Source organism: Condylura cristata, unplaced genomic scaffold (assembly GCF_000260355.1).
Source record: "Condylura cristata isolate star-nosed mole 26May11 unplaced genomic scaffold, ConCri1.0 scaffold00040, whole genome shotgun sequence".
Taxonomy (NCBI): domain Eukaryota; kingdom Metazoa; phylum Chordata; class Mammalia; order Eulipotyphla; family Talpidae; genus Condylura; species Condylura cristata.
The window spans coordinates 5381115-5400400 of NW_004567141.1; the positions used below are offsets into that span (position 1 = coordinate 5381115).

Below are 19286 nucleotides of genomic sequence, written 5' to 3' on the forward strand. Positions count from 1 at the left end.
TCTCACAGCATTACTGTCAGAGGGAGTTCCTGCTCACAAGGAACTTTCTGAAATGCAAATCTCTTCTCTACTTAAAATCCTTTTATAATTAGACATATTCAGAACAAAGTCCAAATTATGGCAATCAGATTATGGCAATCAAGGTCCTTCACAATAAGGCTTTTGTTTACCTTAATTTGCTTTGCTCTTCATTAACCTGTACCATAGCACTGGATTTCCTGGCTGCACCATTCCCTCTCCATATCCTGCTATGATATGCTTTCTCTGTCCTCATTTGCCCAGGAAACCATTACATGACTCAAAATCCAGCTCAAACACCTCCTCTAAGGAGTCTCCCCTGATCTCTACTAGCCTGGAATGGGCATGCCTCACCTCTGGTGCCAGTGCCCACTCTCATCGTTCCTATGTGCCACTGCAGACTGTTGATTGCTGTTAGTTTCCAATTCCCTTGTCTCTTGTTCCCACTAAACTGAGGGTGTGGGAACAGGATTTAAGTGGTCCTCTCTGTATCTCCAGTGCCTAACAGAGGTTTTCACACACAGTCGCGCTTTTCTATGTTAGACAGAAGATGCAAAAGGTCTGTCAAAGAATGGAGTGGGCTGTCTGGTTCTCCAAGTCCAAGGGATGTGCAGCTGGGGTGTGGGGACTAAGCCTGTAGAAGACAGTGTGTTTGCTTTTTGAGGGCCCTGGCAGCCGACAGGAGCTTGGGCTCTGGACTATATTTGGATGATCAGTGCTATAGAGATGGGGAAGAAGGACTAGAGAAAGGGGGCTGGGGAATTTAAGATCGGTGGCTGGACCTCCCTGGTAGCGCAAGGGGTTTCTCAGCACTATGAAGCTATCTATAGCCGCTGCAGCGAAAGCTGATTCCTTGCCAGAGAACTAACCCATAGGACGCAGCAGACACCTCTTCTGTCTTGCTGCTGCTCCCCTCAGCATTGTATTGTAGTCAATCTGCCTGTTCTGCTCCCTACTGTGTCTCTGGCAAATCCTCTCACCACCCCCCCAGCACCTCTGGCCTGCACCCCAGTTCTTGCATGCATAAATAAATCAATCTTAACAAAAATAGGGACCTCCCAGGTGGTGCAAGGGGTTAAAGCACAGCACTATAAAGCTATTAGCAACCACTACACCTCTGGCTTGTACCCCAGTTCTTGTATGCATAAATAAATAAATCTAAAAAAAAAAAAAAAAAAAAGGCAGTGGCTTTTCAGCTCCTGAAATGGCAGCTCAAGGAAATAACTACCCAGGCTGTTAAATGGCAGAAGTAGAAGACAAGCTAGTTCTGATTTATGCCCAGAGCAGAGATCTCTGTACCATATCAGAAGATTGCTTCAAGGTTGTCTGTCCATCAGACAGAAGACAGGTTGTATTAAAGATGTGATACTAAAACCTCAGTGGCTTAATACATTTATTTTCTATTCACACAAAGTCCAGTGTGGGGCGGGACAACACGTAAATGGAAGTTAGCAATCCAGGCTGCTCAATGTGCTTCCACAACTCCCACACCAGAAGGGCATGTAGAGAGTCATCACTCAGTTTCATCTTGCAAGCAACACACCTTACTTCCCATTCCAGTCTTCTGGCCAGAACTAGTCCAATGACCCCTCTTGACTACACAGAGACTGGGAAATAGTTGTCGATGTGTCCAGGAAATAACTGTGGACAATAATAAGACCCACCTAGGACATCAGGGAGCAGCGCCCAGGAAGGAGGAGCAGAGATGAGGGTAAAAGGACTACGATTTTACCCAGGATTTGGGTATTAGGTCCAGACTCTTCCAGTGAGCTCACCAGCATGGGTAAGCTGGAGCATACCTGGGGCCAGCAGGTCCTCACCTATGGTGATGCCTGGGAAAGCCTGAAAACTATAAGGGCAGGTAGGAGGCTGTTTTCTGCCATGTGGCTTCCCAACAGACCCGCCTCAGTGTCCCACTGCATGACATCTGGCTCTCCCCCTTGTCTACCCCTACCTAGCGCAAAGGGGTGAGAGGGGAAGGGAGACAGACAGGTACAAGTTATAACGAAGCCTCAGAAGTCAATACCATGACTTCTGCTATACTGTATTGGTCACACGTACCAAATGTGTTTCAGTGTGACAGAGGGTTGCACAGGGCCTGAATACCATGTTGGGGTGACTGGAGGCCATCTTGGAAACTGCAGCTCCCACAGTGACCAGCAGGGGAGCCTCATCTGGGCAGTAATTTCTCCTTAACCCCTTTCTGCTCAGCTCCTTTTTGTCTCTGCTCTGGCAGACCAGGGGGACAGAAGTCTGCAGTGACCCTGGGAGAGAGGCAGGACTGGCACAGGTCACCAGGGATACGAAGACATCTGTGACTAGCCTGGATCCCGTGTTTTTTGCAGCAGCCAAAGCATTCACCACACCATTTGCTACTGGAACATTTACAGGCCTGTCATACTCTGGCTCTGCAGCACCTAGCCTGGGCTTGGTACAGGAATGCCCAAACCCGACAGCAGTGAGCCAAGACTTTTGTAGGTCTCTTCACCACCCTGAGTCTGTCCCTCACACAGCTGTGCAGCATGTGGAGAAAAAGCCCCGGCCCCAACTCCCTCCCTCACCACTGTTAAAAGGCACCAGGTTGGGGGGGGGTCCTTTGGAATGTAAATGGAGGAGCAGGTTCACAGACATAGTTCAAAAGAGAGGGAAGGAACCTCCATAGTGGCGGAGGGGTTAACACCTCAGTGCTATCAAGCAGAGGCCCAGTCTGAGTTTATCCCTGCCCTGGGAGGGAGGTGACCCTCCTGGGATGGCAGACCAGCAGACCTCTCCTCTCACCAGTGTGTTTCAGTACATCTGCCTGTCCTGCTCCCTACTGTCTCTGGTGAAACCTCTCACCTCCCACATCTCTAGCCTACACTCCAGTTCTTGTATGCATAATAAAAATAAAATCTTAAAAGACGGAAGGACAGCAAACCAGGCTGAGTGACCACGGGGAACATGAAGGTGGAAGCCACCTGCCTCCAGAGTACCCACCACCTAGAAACGCCTGCTTCCTCCAGGCTAGTTTTCAGTAGCGCCATGCTGTTCCCTTGCCCCCTTCGCCCAGTTTTACTGCTGGACCTTTGATGGTTTTTGTTTTTCTAGTGCTCTGATTCTAACCAGGTAGCCCTTCTTAGTGATGAGGCTGTGTTTGCTTCTGACAGAGCACCTGCAAGAAAATTTCACCTGAAATTCTTACCCCACAGGCTACCCAGCTCTTTTATGGCTTCCCACCCCTTCTCAGCCATCGATCGCACCAAAGAAACCAGAACCCAAGCCGAAGTATCAGAAACGTGTATTATTCTTTTTTTTTTTTTTAATAATAAACCTCTTTACAACAAATATAGTGAAAGAGTTTTCAAACAAAACTCATAAGAATCTCGAGGACTTTTTGTCTGTTCTTATTGTGTAGAATACTAAGAAAGCATCACCATACAGCACGAAAAGAAATATCGAAAACAAATCAACAGCCACACACTTGGACTCGCCCTGCCCAGGACCCAGGAGGAGCCCCAGGAGTGTGGGTGATTGTCAGGTTTGGGGGTGGGACACCTCCACGGCCTGTCCCCCCCTTTACTCTCCCCCCACCCCCACCTGAAAGGGGAAATGGGGAAAGACAGAGAGAATCCAGATTCTCCATATAACATTCTAGCCCCCCTCCCCCCATACAAATCCCATTCCTTCTACCAAGTGCTTAGGGGTGGCAGGAGGTGGCAGAGGGGAGACAGGAGTTCCCAGGCTCCATGTCTCCTCCTCGCTATGAAAGCCTGAACTCACCCCCACCCCATCCCACCCCATGGGATTCCAAAGAGTCAGTTAAAAATATATAGATATAGATATTTCTAGATACACTTTTACATCATTTCTGTCTCTCCAAACAAATAAATAATCAGCAAGAGAAGGTGCATTACTTCCTTCCTGTCCGAGGTGGGGAGGGCTGGGTAAGGGTCAGGGGTCAGTCTCGCTGCATTGAGTGCACTCATGTGGGTAGGGGAAATGGTGTGTTCCTTTGGGGTGGGGAAGGTCCTCTTGCCCACTGTCCCTGAAAGCCGTGGGAAACCTGGGGAGGGGAGGAGGAGCATTGGATGACTCCAGTGATTACTTTGGCAAGTGCCCAGTTCTTCGGAGGAAGGAGTGGGTGGAGGCAAATTTGGCTTGTGAGAGAAAGAAGAAATGAACTCCCTACTTGAGGTCTGGGTTCCCAGGGACCCATTCATCTGGCTGGCCAGGAGCCCCAACCTCCAGGAGAAACCTTGGGGTACTGAACTGCAGAAATGTCACATATTCATTCACAGACCACTTCCCTGCCCCCGGGAATAGAGAAGGACACACACATCCACACGTGGAAATCAAAAGCCAGGTTTGCCATTACAAGGCAGAGGGCAAAACTGGTGAATATTGCACCATGAACTGCAGGGGCCCTCACCCCCACCTTGTGTTTAATGGTGGCCACTCCCAATCTAAAAAGGTGGGCAGACGGATGGTGGGAACAGCCTGAGGAGGGAAGGCCAGTCTTCCATGTTTATTGAGCACCTGTCATTCAACCAGTCACCCGTTCAGCATTTACTGAGCATCAACGATGTGCCAGGCATTGGACAAGCGATGCATGCATGCAAAGACCACACTGTGGCTTCCTTTAAGGCCCTGATCAAGTCTCATGGATTCCTGAAACTCCCTCTAGGAAACTGCAGGAGAAGTGGGAGGACTGGCGTGTGTACACCCAGTCAGTAGGTGAGGGTAGCTGTGAGGAAAGACTACTGCCCTAGAGGGCAAGAGCTTTAGGGAAGAACAACTTGAGTTTCAAGTCTAAAGCAGGACTGGGGGAAGGGAAAAAGGCTACTTTGGGGAAGGAGCTGTATGTAAGGGTGAGGGGCTGGGAGGACACTTGCGTGAGGAGCCCCAGAAGAGGTAGGGCTATAGGGAGAAGCAACGAGGGTCAATTGCCAGACCCCTAATGGTGGTACAGACATATCTGAGTGGATGACAACAGGTGAAGTAGCAGAAAGGAAGAGGGCGGGGCTCAGAGAGGCCATGGAGCTGGAAGCCAGGGCTCTACGGCCTGGCAGGAGCCACCTGCCCCTCGTGTGCACAAGCAGGCACACACACCCCCCCACACTGCAGGGCTCATGCAGAATCACCCAGATGCCCGGCCAGGCTCAGACACAATGGTACACCTGTGCAACCACACACACACTCTCTCTCTCTCTTTCCACGGCACACTCGGACACATGAACACCAGATGCCTTCGTGAACGCTCTCAGGTGCACATGTGGTCACACACACTCCAGTTTCTGGCTCCTTCCCTGCATCAAGTGTTGAAATACTGCAAGTGGCTGGGTCACAGAGGTCGGCAATGACAGTCAGCTATCTTGAAACTGGGCCTAACTCTGCTTTCCCACAGGGAGGAAACCCCAAGGGAGTGATGACCCTTGGGCAGAGGAGTTGGGCCTATGTGAAGGAGCTGGGGACCCCTGTCTGCCCCAGGTCAGGTCCCTCAGGGCGGGATGGCGGTGGTGGTGGAGAGCAGGACAGAGGCCTGCCAGCTGCAGTTTGATCTGTGATCCACCCGAGGCCTCAGGACCCCATGATTCGGCCACCCCATGTGGGAGGCAGCAGAGAGGGGCAGACTCGGGGAAGGGGAGCAAGAACAACAGCAGAAGAATCTTGTCTGTACAGTACGGGCCGTTTGAGTCATTATTATTACAATATACTTTGACAAAAATAGAATCTCATTTCATATCAATACAACAACAACAACAAAAAAAAAAACAGTTTCCTGGACTGTTACACTGCTAACGTTTCCAAAGGTTGCTATTTACAATTACAGTAGCCAAGAGGGAAGGTGGGATGCGGCCTAGGGTAGTGGGACAGGAGGTAGCGAGACAATGAGGGCGCCAAGAGCAGAGGTGGGCCCGCGTGGAAGGAGCTGGGGGGAGGGCTGGGGAGGAGCCAGGAGGGTGGAGGGAGGCAGGCCTCCTGCAGCCCTCTTCCGTCCTGCCCCTTCTCCCGCCCACTTCTGCTCTCTGGGATGTGTGCGTGCAAGGAAGAGAAACCCCCTCACTCACACTCTGCCCCTAGATGAAAGGTACAGTCCTTGGAAACCAGGGGCCCAGGGCGTCTCCTGCTAAGCCACCCCACTAGAGTCCTCTCCCCAATTCTCCCTGTACTGTGCGGCCAGCATTGTAGGGCTGAGGCCAACTGAGGGGCCGGGAGCTATTGCACTGTATATCTTAAAGGAAACGCTGGGGAAGGGAGGAGGCCCCACTTACCCCTTGCCCCAGCCCTCTGCCTCCCTCAGCCCTTTCCTCATGGCTCTGTCTTTCTCTCCAAATGTGCTTCAGGAGCCTCCATCCCATACCCTCCCCCCCAGCCTCAGATTCCCAGGCAGTCTCCCCAGCCCCAAAGCCTGGCCAGCACCTCTACACCTTGAGGGTGCAGTTCACACAAGAATCAGCAAGAGTGTGTTGTGTGTATGCAGGGGCATTGGGGGCCCAGACTTGGGTATTCTGCCCCATATGCCTGTGGCCAAAGGAACAGTCCGGAAGCAGAGATCCCTTCCAGGACCTCGTGTTTCCCCCGGAAACACGAACCCACCCATCAGGCTGACTTCGGGGTTTCAGTCTATTGTAAGGGGTTTCGTCGTTTGGTAGGTTTTTGGTTATGTCCCTCCGTCTGGGGGACGGGTGGGAGGGCTCCGCATGCAGGGCTCCACACCTGTCCTTTCCCAAAGGCCTACTGGGCCCACCCCCTCCTGCAGCATATGTGTACAACGTGCAAAGTGTCCCCCCCTTCCCGCAAAAAAGAGCTCCCCCCAGCCAGTGAAAATGGTGGGGGTGCAGAAAGAGGGGATGGAAGCATCCCCTCTCCAAAGCGAGAATCCAAATTAAAAAAAATATAATAATAATAATAATATAATAATAATTATACACAAATGTAACCGTCAACAGGACACGGAGCACAAGAAAGGAAGTGGGGGTCGAGCGGGAAGAGGCCAGGACAGGGAGGGGTGGGCGGTGAGATTGTCAACTCTTCATCAGGGAGGCTGAGAGGAGGGGAGTGGGAATCGTCACTTTAATGTCTGTGAAGAGAGGAGATGGAGAAGGGAGTGTGAGGGGGGCCCAGGTTATGGGGTATGCACCCCCACTCCCTCTCCCCATAGGGCCAGGATTCTGGCGGCAGGGCCAGCTCCGAGGGGGAGTCATCGGGCAAGATTGATGCTGGAGGAAAGGGGCAAAAGGATGTCGGTGCTGATCCAGAGGGCTGATGGGAGGGCTAGCTGGCCACAAGGCCTCTGAGGTGGGAGCTAAGACAGGCTGGGGCAGAGGGAGCAGTCCCTGGGTGCAGCAGACACTGGCAGACAAGAAGGTGATGCTACAGTACCCAGGTATCCAGCCGCATCCTCTTCACAGCAGAGCCCTCAGCCTCGGGCTCTGGGGCTGGACGCAGCAGGCCCAGCGTGGGCCCGAAGTCCCCCCGTCCGTCGTCCCGGTCCCCCGTCTCATAGGAGCCTCCAGCAGGGCTGCTGAGACCATCGCCGGGTTCAGGGCGGGTAGCTGGAAACACAGCTGGAGGGGGAGGCGCGGGACTGCGCTCCCGGCTTGGGGACACCGGTTCCGACTTGATGCTGATGTGGGGGTGGGTGGTGACCGTGAGGGCGGCACCTACATGGGGCAGGGGGCTGCCCGGGCTGGAGAACGGTGATGTGGATGGGGCACAGGCAACAGAAACAAGAGGTAAAGAGGAAAACAGATAAACAGAAAGTCACAAGACAGAGTATGAGAAAGGACAGAGAATAGGAGGGTGTTGGGAAGAGGTAACAGACAAGCGGATGAGGCCAGAGGCCAGAGGAGAGGGGGTGAAGTGGTGGGGAAAGAAGGGAAATAAATACATTAGTTCTCTTACTTCCCATGTCATCTTCTGCAGTCTGGGGAGGACCCGTCCCAGGGGCTGACTGGGGAAGGGCCCCATACTGGAAAGGGGTGCCACTTAGTTCTGACTTCCTATCCACTAATGACAACCTCAGCGGGAACCCAGTCCTCAAGAGGCCTCCTCTTCCCACCCATCCATTCTGCCTTCCCAGACACTCGTCTGGAATCCCCCAGGACTCACATTAGGTTGCTGAGAGACACGGGGACCAGGTGGGGCTGCTGCTGAGGTGGCTGTTGCGGCTGCTGGGGCGGCTGGGGCTGCGGCTGCGGCTGGGGCTGCGGAGGCTGCGGCTGTGGTGGCTGCTGGGGCTGTTGCGGCTGCTGCCAGGCGGTGACGTTGCCTAGCGACAGCCCCCCAGGAGAACTGAAGGCTGGTAAGGAGGAGAGCTCTGCGCTGGTCAACTGGTAATCTGTGTGTGGGGGGGAAACAGAGGACTGAGGCTCCCAAGGGGGAGTCTCCAGGAGGCCCTGAGATATGGGGGGTTGTTAATGACAGATGTGAAGAATTAAACAAGCCCATACAAATTCAGTGAAGATGGCACTCAGTTAAGAAATGCAAATTGTAGTAACTATGAGGTGCTGTTAAAGAGGATGAAAAGAGATTTTTCTTAAAATATAGTATTTAACTTTTTTTTAAACCACGTGTAGTAAATGTCAATTTACAAAAAGGAGGGGGAAAAGGTAAGAAGGAAAGGTCTAATATATGTCTGACTGTCACTTTCAACTGCAGAGTCTTCAAAAGTGCCTTTTTGGGATGGAGGAAGCAACAAGCAAATGTCACAGCAGTAGCAAATTACCATGACGATCATCCCACCGAGGCTCCTAGACTGTCAACACATAACTATGTGGCGCGAGGGTCCAAGCCGCTGCACCCACGCGCACACACAGAGGGCACACATGTGCTACCCCGAAGGGCCTGTGGGGGCAAGGGGGTTGTCGGGAAACATTCCTGCCACACTCTGGCAGAGCCCCCGGGAGGTGGTGCTCATTATTTCCTAAGAATTCCATCTTAATGAAGAAACTGTGATGTCTGAGCTGCAGAACAAACAGAACTTATGAAACCTTTTACAATTTAAACGGCACTGCTATGTTTCAGGCTGCATCCTGTTTGGGACAGTTTAGAAAATGTCGTGCCTGAGGAATTCAGTGGCAGGAGGGCATGGTGTCATGGGGAAGCACATCTCTGCCATCTCAACACGACACCACCATGCTCACTCCCAGGACTGTCACTCCAGCTCCTGCCATAGAGTAGTAAGGTTAAGGGCAGAGTGTGAGGTCAAACTTCCTGGCGACCTCCACTAAAAGGTCATGTGACCTTGGGTCCATCATTTATTCTCAGTCTATAAACTAGAGGGAACAATTCTGCCCGCATCACACAGCTGTTGTGAGAATAAACTGAGCTGACACACATGAAACATGTAGAATGGAGTCAGGCACATGGGAGAATTCATCAGATTCACCCGTGTGATTATTACTTTACAAATGTGGTAACTATAGTCTCATTTGCCCAGATCAGAGTGAACCCGGAGGGAAAGGGAGAGGTAAGATAAGACTGCAGGATTCTGTATTAACTTCCTCACCCTAGAGTGGTCCATGCTTGTCTGTGGGCTCACAACAGTTCACCAGGAGCTGCGTGCTTTTATGTAAAAAGCAGGCTAAGGGCAAAATGGGCGCTCAGGGCCAGCTAACTCCAACACTCATTTTATAAACAAGGGAGCCAATCCCAGACAGTAGTGGCCCAGTGTCCTTCAGAGTGAATGGTACCCTAAAGCCTGCTCCCCACCTTCCTACCACAGACCAGCCCTATCGACTAAAGGTTTGGCTCTCTGGGGCCAGGACCAACACACCCACAGGCCACCATGCAGCCCACTAGATCTGCTCCTAGAGCAGTCACAGTCACATCTCTGCAACCGATGTCAACAAGGGGCCAGGACGGTCCCTCACCCAAGACATCACCACAGTCTGCTCACCCCCAGGCGGAACTTGAGTCAGGGCCAAGGACCGTACACTGTGAACAACCACACAGCAATGTGTTCTCTGGGGCTTTGTTTATATACCTTTCGTACCTGAAAACACCTGTTTCTCCACCAGATGTCTGTTTCAGTCCTCCCACAGCAAGAGGGATTGGAACCCCTGTTTCTGAGGATGTGAGAAAGCCCACATGCTTCCTAGCAAGGCTCCAAGGGCAGGGCCAGCTCAGAACCTGCTTTCAGAATGGGCTGAGAAAGTCGAAAGCTTGGCCTCGCTGAGCACCTGCCCTGCATCCACCACCACTGACTTCCTTACTGCTTCATAAAGACTAGCCAGCACCTACGAATACGGCAGAAAACTGCCACAGGACTTTCAAATAAACATCAGCCCCAAAAGGTGGTTTGGCACTATCCTTTGTCAAGCAGCCTGCCCATCAGCCCGCACTGCACTGGCTTTTTAGGCAGGCCCCAGACCTCTGGCTGGCAAAACTGGAAGTGCCTCAGAGACTTTCTGTCCATCCGCAGCTCAAACAAGTGAGGAGACTGGGCCCAGAGGTGCCACCACCTGAAACACCTCAAGCAGCTCAAGGACATCATCACCTGGAAGTGGGTGGAGGCAGGGGAGCACACACAAGGGGGCCAAGGGGGTTTGGAGGCACCAGAGGGATCAAATCTGGACAGAGCCTCGGGGCTTTCCTACACCAGGGCTGGGTTTGGAATTTTCATACATGGGGAAGAGGTGGGATTCTGTAGGTACAGGTACTGGTGTCTGGGACCTGATATATCTGAAATATCTCCAGGGGGAGGGAGGGGGGGGGTCTTTTGGTCTAGTCAGATCTTATCCACTCAAGAGAGTGGGGTAGATCAACTTCCCCAGACGCAGAAAGACTGAGACAGGAGACAAGATATTTCCCACTGGGAAGTCCTGACAAGAGTCCAGGTGAGGACGGCTGAGAGGATCACAGGCTGTTCCCAGGAGGGTATGAGTGGGTGACATGAGTCAGGACGGCCCTGGGGGCCTGGGAGAGTCTGGGCACTGGGTGTCCTGTCTGAATTCTTCTACCCAGAGACCCCTCTCACGTCTCCCAGTGACTCTTCACCTTCAGACTCCTCTGCCGCCTTTACCAGTCACATTCCTTCTCCTCCTTGCCAAGGGAAAATCAGGGCTGCCTCCTCCTTCCCCTGATTCTGTGCTTGGCTTCCCCAGGAAGCTGGGGCGAATCTTCCTAATCACCCTTCCTCTCTGGCCTCCTTAGCCTCCTCCTCCAAGTCCTGCCGAACTGAGTATGGTCTCCTCCCCACTCCCAGGCCCTGGCTGGTCTGAGTCATCTGCTCAGCTCACTGGCTATTTCTCAGATGGGAGGTGCCCTAAGGACAGAGCAAGCCGCCCTTCTCTCTTAGGTTCTATATTCAAAATTAAGGATATGAAAACCAAATTCAGAAAAAACAACAAATAATGTTTTAGCATATGTTTCTAGGACATATTTTAGCAGAATGTGTTTGAGACATACTAAAAATTATTCATCATTTTTGATCTGAAGTAAATTATCATTCTATATTTATTCACTAAATCTGGCAATTATAACTAGGTGGGGCTCCTCAGGATCACTAACCTTTCTCAGAGGGGGGTGTCCTCCAAGGAATATCTCATGTTCTCTTTCTGGGCTCTCCCCTGCCCCCAAACAAGTACAGTCACTTACAGGTCATACCAACACTCACCTGTGTTGTAGGCAGTGGGCATGGAAGAAAAGGGGAGGCCCTGGCTGAGTAAACTTGGTGTTGCCACGGAAACCACTGGGGTGGTAAGTGAGTGGGTAGACTGGGAGACCCCAAGGCGCTGGGCATTGTTCTGCAGGAGAAAATTATCTGTTAAGATGTAGCAGATGGGTGGACTGTTTTGTCCTCGCCCCTCCCCTCCATCCCAAGTCCACACTGGGGCCCCTGAAGCCCAAGGGGGTATCTTAGCATAAAGGCTGCATTAACAAACACATGTTCGTGCTTTTCACAGAGGTACTGAGATCCATGAGAACACGTACACACATCTTCCTTCACACCTATACACATGCAGAAGATGGCATACATGCCAGCCTAGGGGCCCCCACCCAGTAGGGGCCCCAGTCTCCTAGAGAAGCTGCTGAAGGGGAGAGACACTTCTGGCACGTCCCTCTGCAGCCTGCTCTCCATCCATCACACTGCGGCACACGCCCTGGGAGCAGCGTGCTGGCATCTGTGAGGGGAATGCGGGGCCCGGCGTGGCGTGTGCCTGCGTGTATGCACACACGTGTGTGGGGCTGTCAGCTCCATCTGCTGCTGAGTCACTTGTTTATTCCAACTCCACGCTGGGGCCGAAACTGCCGCCGTGTTGGCCGCCAAAGCGTGCCTGCCTTTTCCAGCCTCTTTGGCCTTCCGTCAGGAGTTAGGGAGGAGCCCCCGCCCCACTCCTGGCTGAGGGGGAGTATGTAAGTGTGTACATGAGAGGGTGAGGCGGCGTATGCCTCAGTGCCGGTAAGACAAGGTGGTGTGAAGAGGGAGAGAGTGGAAAGGTGGGAAAGTCCTCTTCCCTCCCCCCACCATGATTCTGGCCTTGCCTTGGGCCTCAGCTACCTCTGAAAAACTAATTGTGCTGTCTTTCTGCTGTCTGGCATTCCTTGGAAGGAGGTCCCTGTCCTCCTTTAGTGGAGTTAGAGGGCAAGTGGGCTCCAGCCCCTGATCCAAGGGCCTCATCAAGATGAAATCTTTGAGGCTCAAGGCTGGCCCCCTCTCTTTGTATATGCGTGTGCACACACACCCACAAAAAGGAAAAGTGTGTCTGCCTGAATGCAACTTCACAAAAGGACGTTCTTATACACACAGGCACGCACGCATGCACGTCTAGCCCCGCTCCTTCACCCCAGTCAATCTCCATCCCACCGGCACTGCGCTAAGATCCTGGCAAACAACCAAAGAAACAAACACCACACACACAGGTGAAAGGATGAAGTCCACATGTACGTCATGCTGGGGGCCACACAGTCACGAACTGCCCCAGAACTCAAAGCCACAGCAAACATGTTACAGTTTCACTTACCAGATCTAAATGGTCCTCAGTCTGGGAGCAGAAATAAAACCAAGGGATGTTCAGTCTCTAGTCTCCCCTCACACCCTTCCCCCATAGCCAAGCCATTTCCCCTTCTGCATAGGTACAGGATGGCTCTTCCTGGCCTAGTAGGAGAGTTTTTCATAATCCTAACTCATTTCCAGAAGATGCTATATCCCACTGCCTACCAGTTAGCAAACCCTCACCATCTAATCTCATCCCTCTGCTGTCATGGCAAGTCCCTCTTGTTATACTCCAGCACAGAAACTTCTCTCTCACTTCTTGCCTCTTTTCACCGTTCTTGAGGCTGTTTTTCTGTTTTCCAAGCTCTTATGAGGCCTTCTGGGAACAGAGAGTCTATGAAAAGCCATGCTTTTATAATCTCTCTGGGCAAGTCCTGACTGTAGGTTAACCTTCATCTCTCCTGCCGGAGGTTGCCCCTAGCCCCATCCTGACTCCCCCACTGCCCAACCCTTCCCCCTCAATCCAACACCTACTCACCAAGTGATGCATTAACCCCTTTCCTCCCTGGGAAGTGATGACCCTCAGGTCAGGCTTGCGGCTGGGGGCTCCAAGCTGGGCGCTGTGGGTGGGCGGGGGCGGAGATTTGGCAGGGATGACCTTGTTTAGGCTGTTACCATTGGCCACGGGGAGGAGGCCAGGGGAAGCCCGAGCACTGACGTATCCATTCCCTGGAGAAGTGAAGAGATTGAGGTGAAAGGAAAAAAGTAGACCTACCCCTGAGCCATTAACTGTTTCCAACCCAACTCTCCTGTCACCCAACCCATTTCAAAGCCACGCACAGGCTTTGAGTAGGCACCAAGTTATCTGATATTCCCACAAAACCATCTCATCTTAGTAGTAGGGGGAAAATACCCCTTACTTTTGTTTTAAGATTTATTTATCTATGCATACAGAACTGGAGTGCAGGCCAGAGGTGCAGGGGCGGTGAGAAGATTCACCACAGACAGAGTAGGGAGCAGAGCAGGCAGATTAACAAAGTACACTGCTGAGGGGAGCAGCAGGCGAGACAGGAGAGGTCTGCCATGGTATGTGGGTCACCTCCCTGGCTGGGGATCAAACTCATGCTAAAGTGGTGGCAGGCTTTGTAGTGTTGTGCTTTAACTGCTGCGCCACCAGGAAGGCCCCCCTCCCCACCTTACTTTTTAATCAAAAGCTATGGAGCTGGGTAGTAGGAACTGACACTGTGGGAAGAACCAGAAGCAGAAATGGCAAAGACCTGCAACTTCTCTCCCTAACTTTTCTCTGGTCTCCATGGACAGAAAGTCCAGCATCTTCCCACCTCACAAACTGGTCCTAATCAGATCCATAAAGACCCAGGATGGAGAAGGGCTACCAGCCTGGAATTTAGGCCTCAGTGAGGAACCTCATTACTAGGGTGAACAGGCCACTCAGACTGCTCTCTTTGGGAATGCTGTGCTTTGGACTGGCACACAAGATGCACACAGTTCTGGGAAGACAAGCCGTTCACTGGTGGTGGTGATGCTACTAGCACTGGGGGATTAATAACCAGTCACCCCAATAATGAGACTGGTAAAAACAAGCATTAATAACTATCTTTTTTTTTTAAAGATTTATTTATTCATACAGAACTGGGGTACAGGCCAGAGTGAGAGGCTTCACCAGAGACAGAGTGGGGAGCAGAACAGGCAGATCGAGGAAGTACACTGCTGAGAGGAGCAGCGGGTGGGTCACCTCTGGGGCAGGTGGGCATTGAACTCATGCGGAAGTGACCTTAGCTTCTTTGTGCTGTGCTTTAACCTGCTGCGCCACCAGGGAGGGCCCCTAATAACTATCTTTTACATTTGTTCCACACACCACAATCTACACAGGGCTTTCACACACATATTATCTCATTTAATGTTCACAGTAAGCTTGTAAGACAAACGGGGCATGTATCATTAGCCCTGTTTAGAGGAGACTGGAGGCCTGGTTGGCAGAGGTGTGATGACTCAGCTAGGGTCACACAGCGGGCTAGAAGCCACTTCTCAAATGCTAGGGTTGAGGGCCCGTAAGCATCACTGCTTCCTTAAGGTCTGCAAGCATTTCTCTGTCTTTCTCCTTGGAAAAAAGATTCACTCATTCCTCCCATTTCCTGACCCTAATTATTGTATGGTGCCGCTCAATAATCTGGATATTCTAAAACTCAGAGATGTAGGGGTGGCCACAGTTAGAAATGTCACCTTGCTCTGTCCCTTGGGAGCACACGGCTGCTCTGGAAGTGTGTGTCTGCCTCCATCCCAATTCCCGGATCACTCTGGGAATGGTAGGAATGTCAGGCTGACGTCAATGGTGACATTCGAAGTCACAGTCACCAGCCGGACAACGACACGTGGCAGGGGGGGCTTTCAGCTGCCAGAAGCAGGGTGGAGTGGGATGGCGGCCTTTCTTCTGTGGTTCACAGAATATGCTCAGTGTACATCTGATGTCTGGATGTTCCCATAAGAGTGAGAGGGTCAGCATGTGTGAGCACGTGCAAGCTGTTGGCAACACTGGGTATTCACATCCTTCAGGTCCCCACTCAATTGGAACACAAGGATGACCGCTCCAACTAAAAGTGTGGTTCATTCTCAGTTTGCCCAGAATTTCCTGAGTCTACATATCTGATGATCATCGCACCACTCGCTGCTACACACAAAAAAATCCAAGACTTAAAAATCTTCAAGCTCTACATTCACTTCAGACCCTGGGATCTTCTTTTCCTCTAATCTGGGTCCTCCCTGGTTCCTGGTACCCTGGGGCCACTAAAGAGCCAGACCCCCCACCCCTTAGCAGGGGGCAGCTTCTCACCGACAGGGCTGGGGCAGGCTCCATTAGCACTGTTGAGGTCTCCCCCCAGCATGGCCCCTGGAGAGAAAACAACCATGAGATGAGGGTGTCAACATTCTTTCCCTTGGAGGAGCCACATAAAGGTAGAAAATGGGATCTCAAAGTCCCCACTACAACTCATTTGCACCCACCTCCCACCTCCTAGCCCACTCACCTGCACTGGCTGGCCGCTGGGGCAGGCCAGGAGACACACTGTTCCTCTGTAGTGCTGGCTGCTGGGGGGACAGGAGTCGTGGGTCCGTGAGGGATGATGTCACCAAGGAAGGGGTGACCAGGGAGCTGCTGGGATTGCTGAACTGCAGTGAGCTCTGATTGGACACGGGCACCGTGACAGGCATGGCAAAGTTGGGGGCTGGGACAGCTGACTAAATAGAAAATGGAGACGCAGGGTGAGGTGACGGCAATCCCTTACCCTGAACCCATTTGATCTGGAAGGGCAGGCTGGGTTCTAGTCTCTGGGCTGTGCATCCAAGGTCCAGCAGCTCCATTTCTCTGCCCTGGGCCCTCTTGGAGTTCTGCCTGTCACTCCCATGATGGAAGTACATTAGTGAGAATGCACTGGGATCCAATTCTGGCCCAGAGAATGAGAGCAAAGCTCTGATCACTGCAGAAAGGACCAGAGACACCTGGAACCATCCTACTGGAGGTGGGTTAGTCCTCAGCCAGGCAGGACACACAGGGAGCAGGTTAGAGACCCTGAGTACAGGCCCAAACTCACACACATAACTGTTAAGGCCTGCACCATGGATCAGGGCACCATTTCACTTGCAACCCACCAGGCCTACTACAAAAGGCGTTCATCCCCATCTCATTGCTTTCCCTTTAGCAATTTCTGCTTCCCCAATGAACACTATTGAGTACCTCGGGTAGAGGTGTTAGAGAAGGCCCAAGGAGACATTTCCCCCAAAAAGATTTGGACAAAGAGCATCCATTTTCTACTTCCCTGTCATCTAAAGATCTCACTTCCTCTACACACTTTTGTTGGTAGAGGGACAATCCAAGCCTCTCCTGGTTATACTCCATACAACATGAGTCTCAGCAAGGGTCCCAGGTTTATCAGAACCAAGGTCAGAGGTTCTTGAGTGATCACCAACAGCCCCAGCATGGCTCCGAGCAGAACATCCACCAGGGCCGGGGCAGGGCGCGAAGCCACACCATGCACCACAGGGAGGCTTTCCTCCATGCGACTACTCACGGCCAGTCTATAACTCTGCATCATTTTATCAAATTCCTCGTCTATCTTTTTATATTTCTCCTCCGTCTGGGGGGTCAGGGCAAACACCTCGTCCACCTCAGGGCTCTCACACTCCCTGTGCTTCTTGTGCAGCGCCTGGGGGGAAGGGGCCGGAAGGGGGGCCAACAGAGAGAGAGTGTGAGTGGGGCTCACCCCATAGCGCCGGAAGAGCCCGTCCAGCTCCTCGCTGGCGCGCCGGTACTTGTCCTCCAGCAGGGGGCTCTGTTCCAGCGAGTCCTCCCCGTCAGGCTCGGGGCTGTCGCAGCCGTTGAAGCCCTTCTTCCTCAGGGTCTGTAACCGCACCACCACCACCACCACCACCGCCACCATCAGTGGGGATGAGGGCCCTCCCCCATCTACCTCCCTGGAGTTCCATTTATCCCTTCCCTAAGAACCCCCATGCTTCCCCCTCACACCCTCCCTCATTATCAACCTCCCCTCTGGAGTGGCAGTTCTGTGTGAAGAAATAAAAGGCTGTCAGAGAGGCATCATGATTTTGGGGTCGGGGGTTATCTCCAGGAAGGCAGGCCTAGCCCAGGAAATGTAAACCAGAGATGGGTACTTCCAAGACCACAGATAGGGTGGGAGCTGTCTAGGCGGCAGGCTGAGGAGCACTTCACAGGGGAAGGCAGTCAGGCCTGGCTTAGGCCAGTTCAATCCTTGGAGTCAATTTAGAAAAGAGAAAGAGAAACAGATGGAGAAGGAGGTAAGAGGGGGAAAGGCATACAGCATTTCTTCGCATTTGCTGAGTGGCTACTGTGAACCACCCTACACTATCTATCTTTGCCCAGAGGTCAACTTTCCCACACCTGTCCACTGCACTACCTGAAGAAAGTAGGGATAGACCTGGTGGGTCTGAAGAAGACCCCAAAACTGCCCACTCTGTACTCAAAATAGCCTCACAGATGCTTGTTTTGTCTTTAAAATGAATGCAAATTTTATATTCTAGTCTAAGTAAATCTGTGTTCTCTAACAGAAAAATAAAAGAACGTATTCCAGATCTTTGAGTTAAAGTCTCACTCCAAAAAGGGAGATAGTATGTGGCTTCTCACACCCTCTTTGCAGACACACATTTTGTGCCCCAAGGTACATAGACCTTGTCTTAAGAAGTGGGAATCAGGACATCTCATTCCAATCACACAACATTCTTCAAAGCTGGCACTGGCCCCACTTCGCGGAAGGGGACAGCAAGGCTTCAAGAGGCCAACTTCCCACGGTCGTGTGGCCAGTAAAGGCCAGAGCTGGAGCCCTAAGCCATGTCCTGCAGCAGTTTACCATGTCTCGGCTCTTTGAGAGAAAGTAGAGCCATAGGAACCCACAAAGAGACAGAGATATCATGATAGAAATGGGGATAGAGGGGCAAAGAAAGAAAAAGGACCAGTGCAAGACAAACCAAAGGGGGTGCAGAAAGGACTTGAGAGACGGGTGGTGAGAGGTCTGTCTGGCCTGGCAGACATGAAAAAGACTCAGAAGGTGAAACAGCGGGCCAGTGCGAGAGCTACCTCACTGCCCTCCTTCCACCTCGGCCAAGGCTGTGTGAGAGGATGTGGGTTTCTGCGTGTGCACAGGTGAGGGGCTAGAGGACAGGTGTACACACACGTGTGCACAGCCCACCTCGATGATGTCGGCGTTGGTCCGGCTCTCGTGCGGTTCGTTGTACTCGGTGTACTTGAGCAGCACCTTGTCCATGTCGGTGCTGGCATACTGGAACAGCTTGTTGGAGTGGTTGAAGATGATGAGTGCGATCTCACAGTCGCACAGCACGCTCAGCTCGTAGGCCTTCTTCATTAGTCCGAACTTCCGCTTGGTGAACGTCACCTGCAAGGGGACCAGGGAGAGGCCAAGTCTGGTCCAATCAGGCTTGCCCAGAAGGTCCAACTGACAGGCCGCTGGACGCTGTCCCTCCCTCAGGAGCTCTATTCCCAGGGTGACTGCCCTGTTATCAGCGGCCCCCAGTGTGGGAAGGGAGAGACCAACACCTCTCTGCCGCACATGGGCAAGAGTCATTTCTCAGTGAGAGAGGAGTTAGGGACAGAACTCCACATCTCTGTGCTGGGGACTATACAGAGGTCAAGGAAAGAGAACAGAAGGGATTGCCCTGAGGTAGGAAGAGAAGAATTCTCGGGGGAAAGGGAGTGCCTGGGTGTGGCCTGAGGCTTGCATTTGTTCTAGGTTGGGGCACAGGTCCATCTGGTTGTCTTAGTAGACTAGGCTGGAAGTTCTGGGAG

General features: G+C 52.3%; 1 protein-coding gene across 4 annotated transcripts in view; it reads right to left on the reverse strand.

The window, feature by feature from the left end:
* Window positions 1-3318: 3318 nt before the first annotated feature.
* The window catches only part of MEF2D (myocyte enhancer factor 2D), a 32996-nt gene continuing 17028 nt past the window's right edge, over window positions 3319-19286 (reverse strand). For 3 of the 4 annotated variants that reach the window (XM_012733345.1, XM_012733342.1, XM_012733343.1), the window contains 10 exons: window positions 18673-18876; window positions 17212-17349; window positions 15979-16189; window positions 15786-15842; window positions 13476-13666; window positions 12966-12986; window positions 11618-11747; window positions 8110-8338; window positions 7381-7687; window positions 3319-7078 (listed from right to left, as the gene is read on the reverse strand). In XM_012733345.1, the coding sequence (XP_012588799.1) occupies window positions 7067-7078; window positions 7381-7687; window positions 8110-8338; window positions 11618-11747; window positions 12966-12986; window positions 13476-13666; window positions 15786-15842; window positions 15979-16189; window positions 17212-17349; window positions 18673-18876 (1500 nt within the window). In that variant the 3' untranslated portion in view covers window positions 3319-7066. The remainder of the gene's footprint in view (window positions 7079-7380; window positions 7688-8109; window positions 8339-11617; window positions 11748-12965; window positions 12987-13475; window positions 13667-15785; window positions 15843-15978; window positions 16190-17211; window positions 17350-18672; window positions 18877-19286) is intronic. The other variant, XM_012733346.1, reaches the window with a different exon arrangement.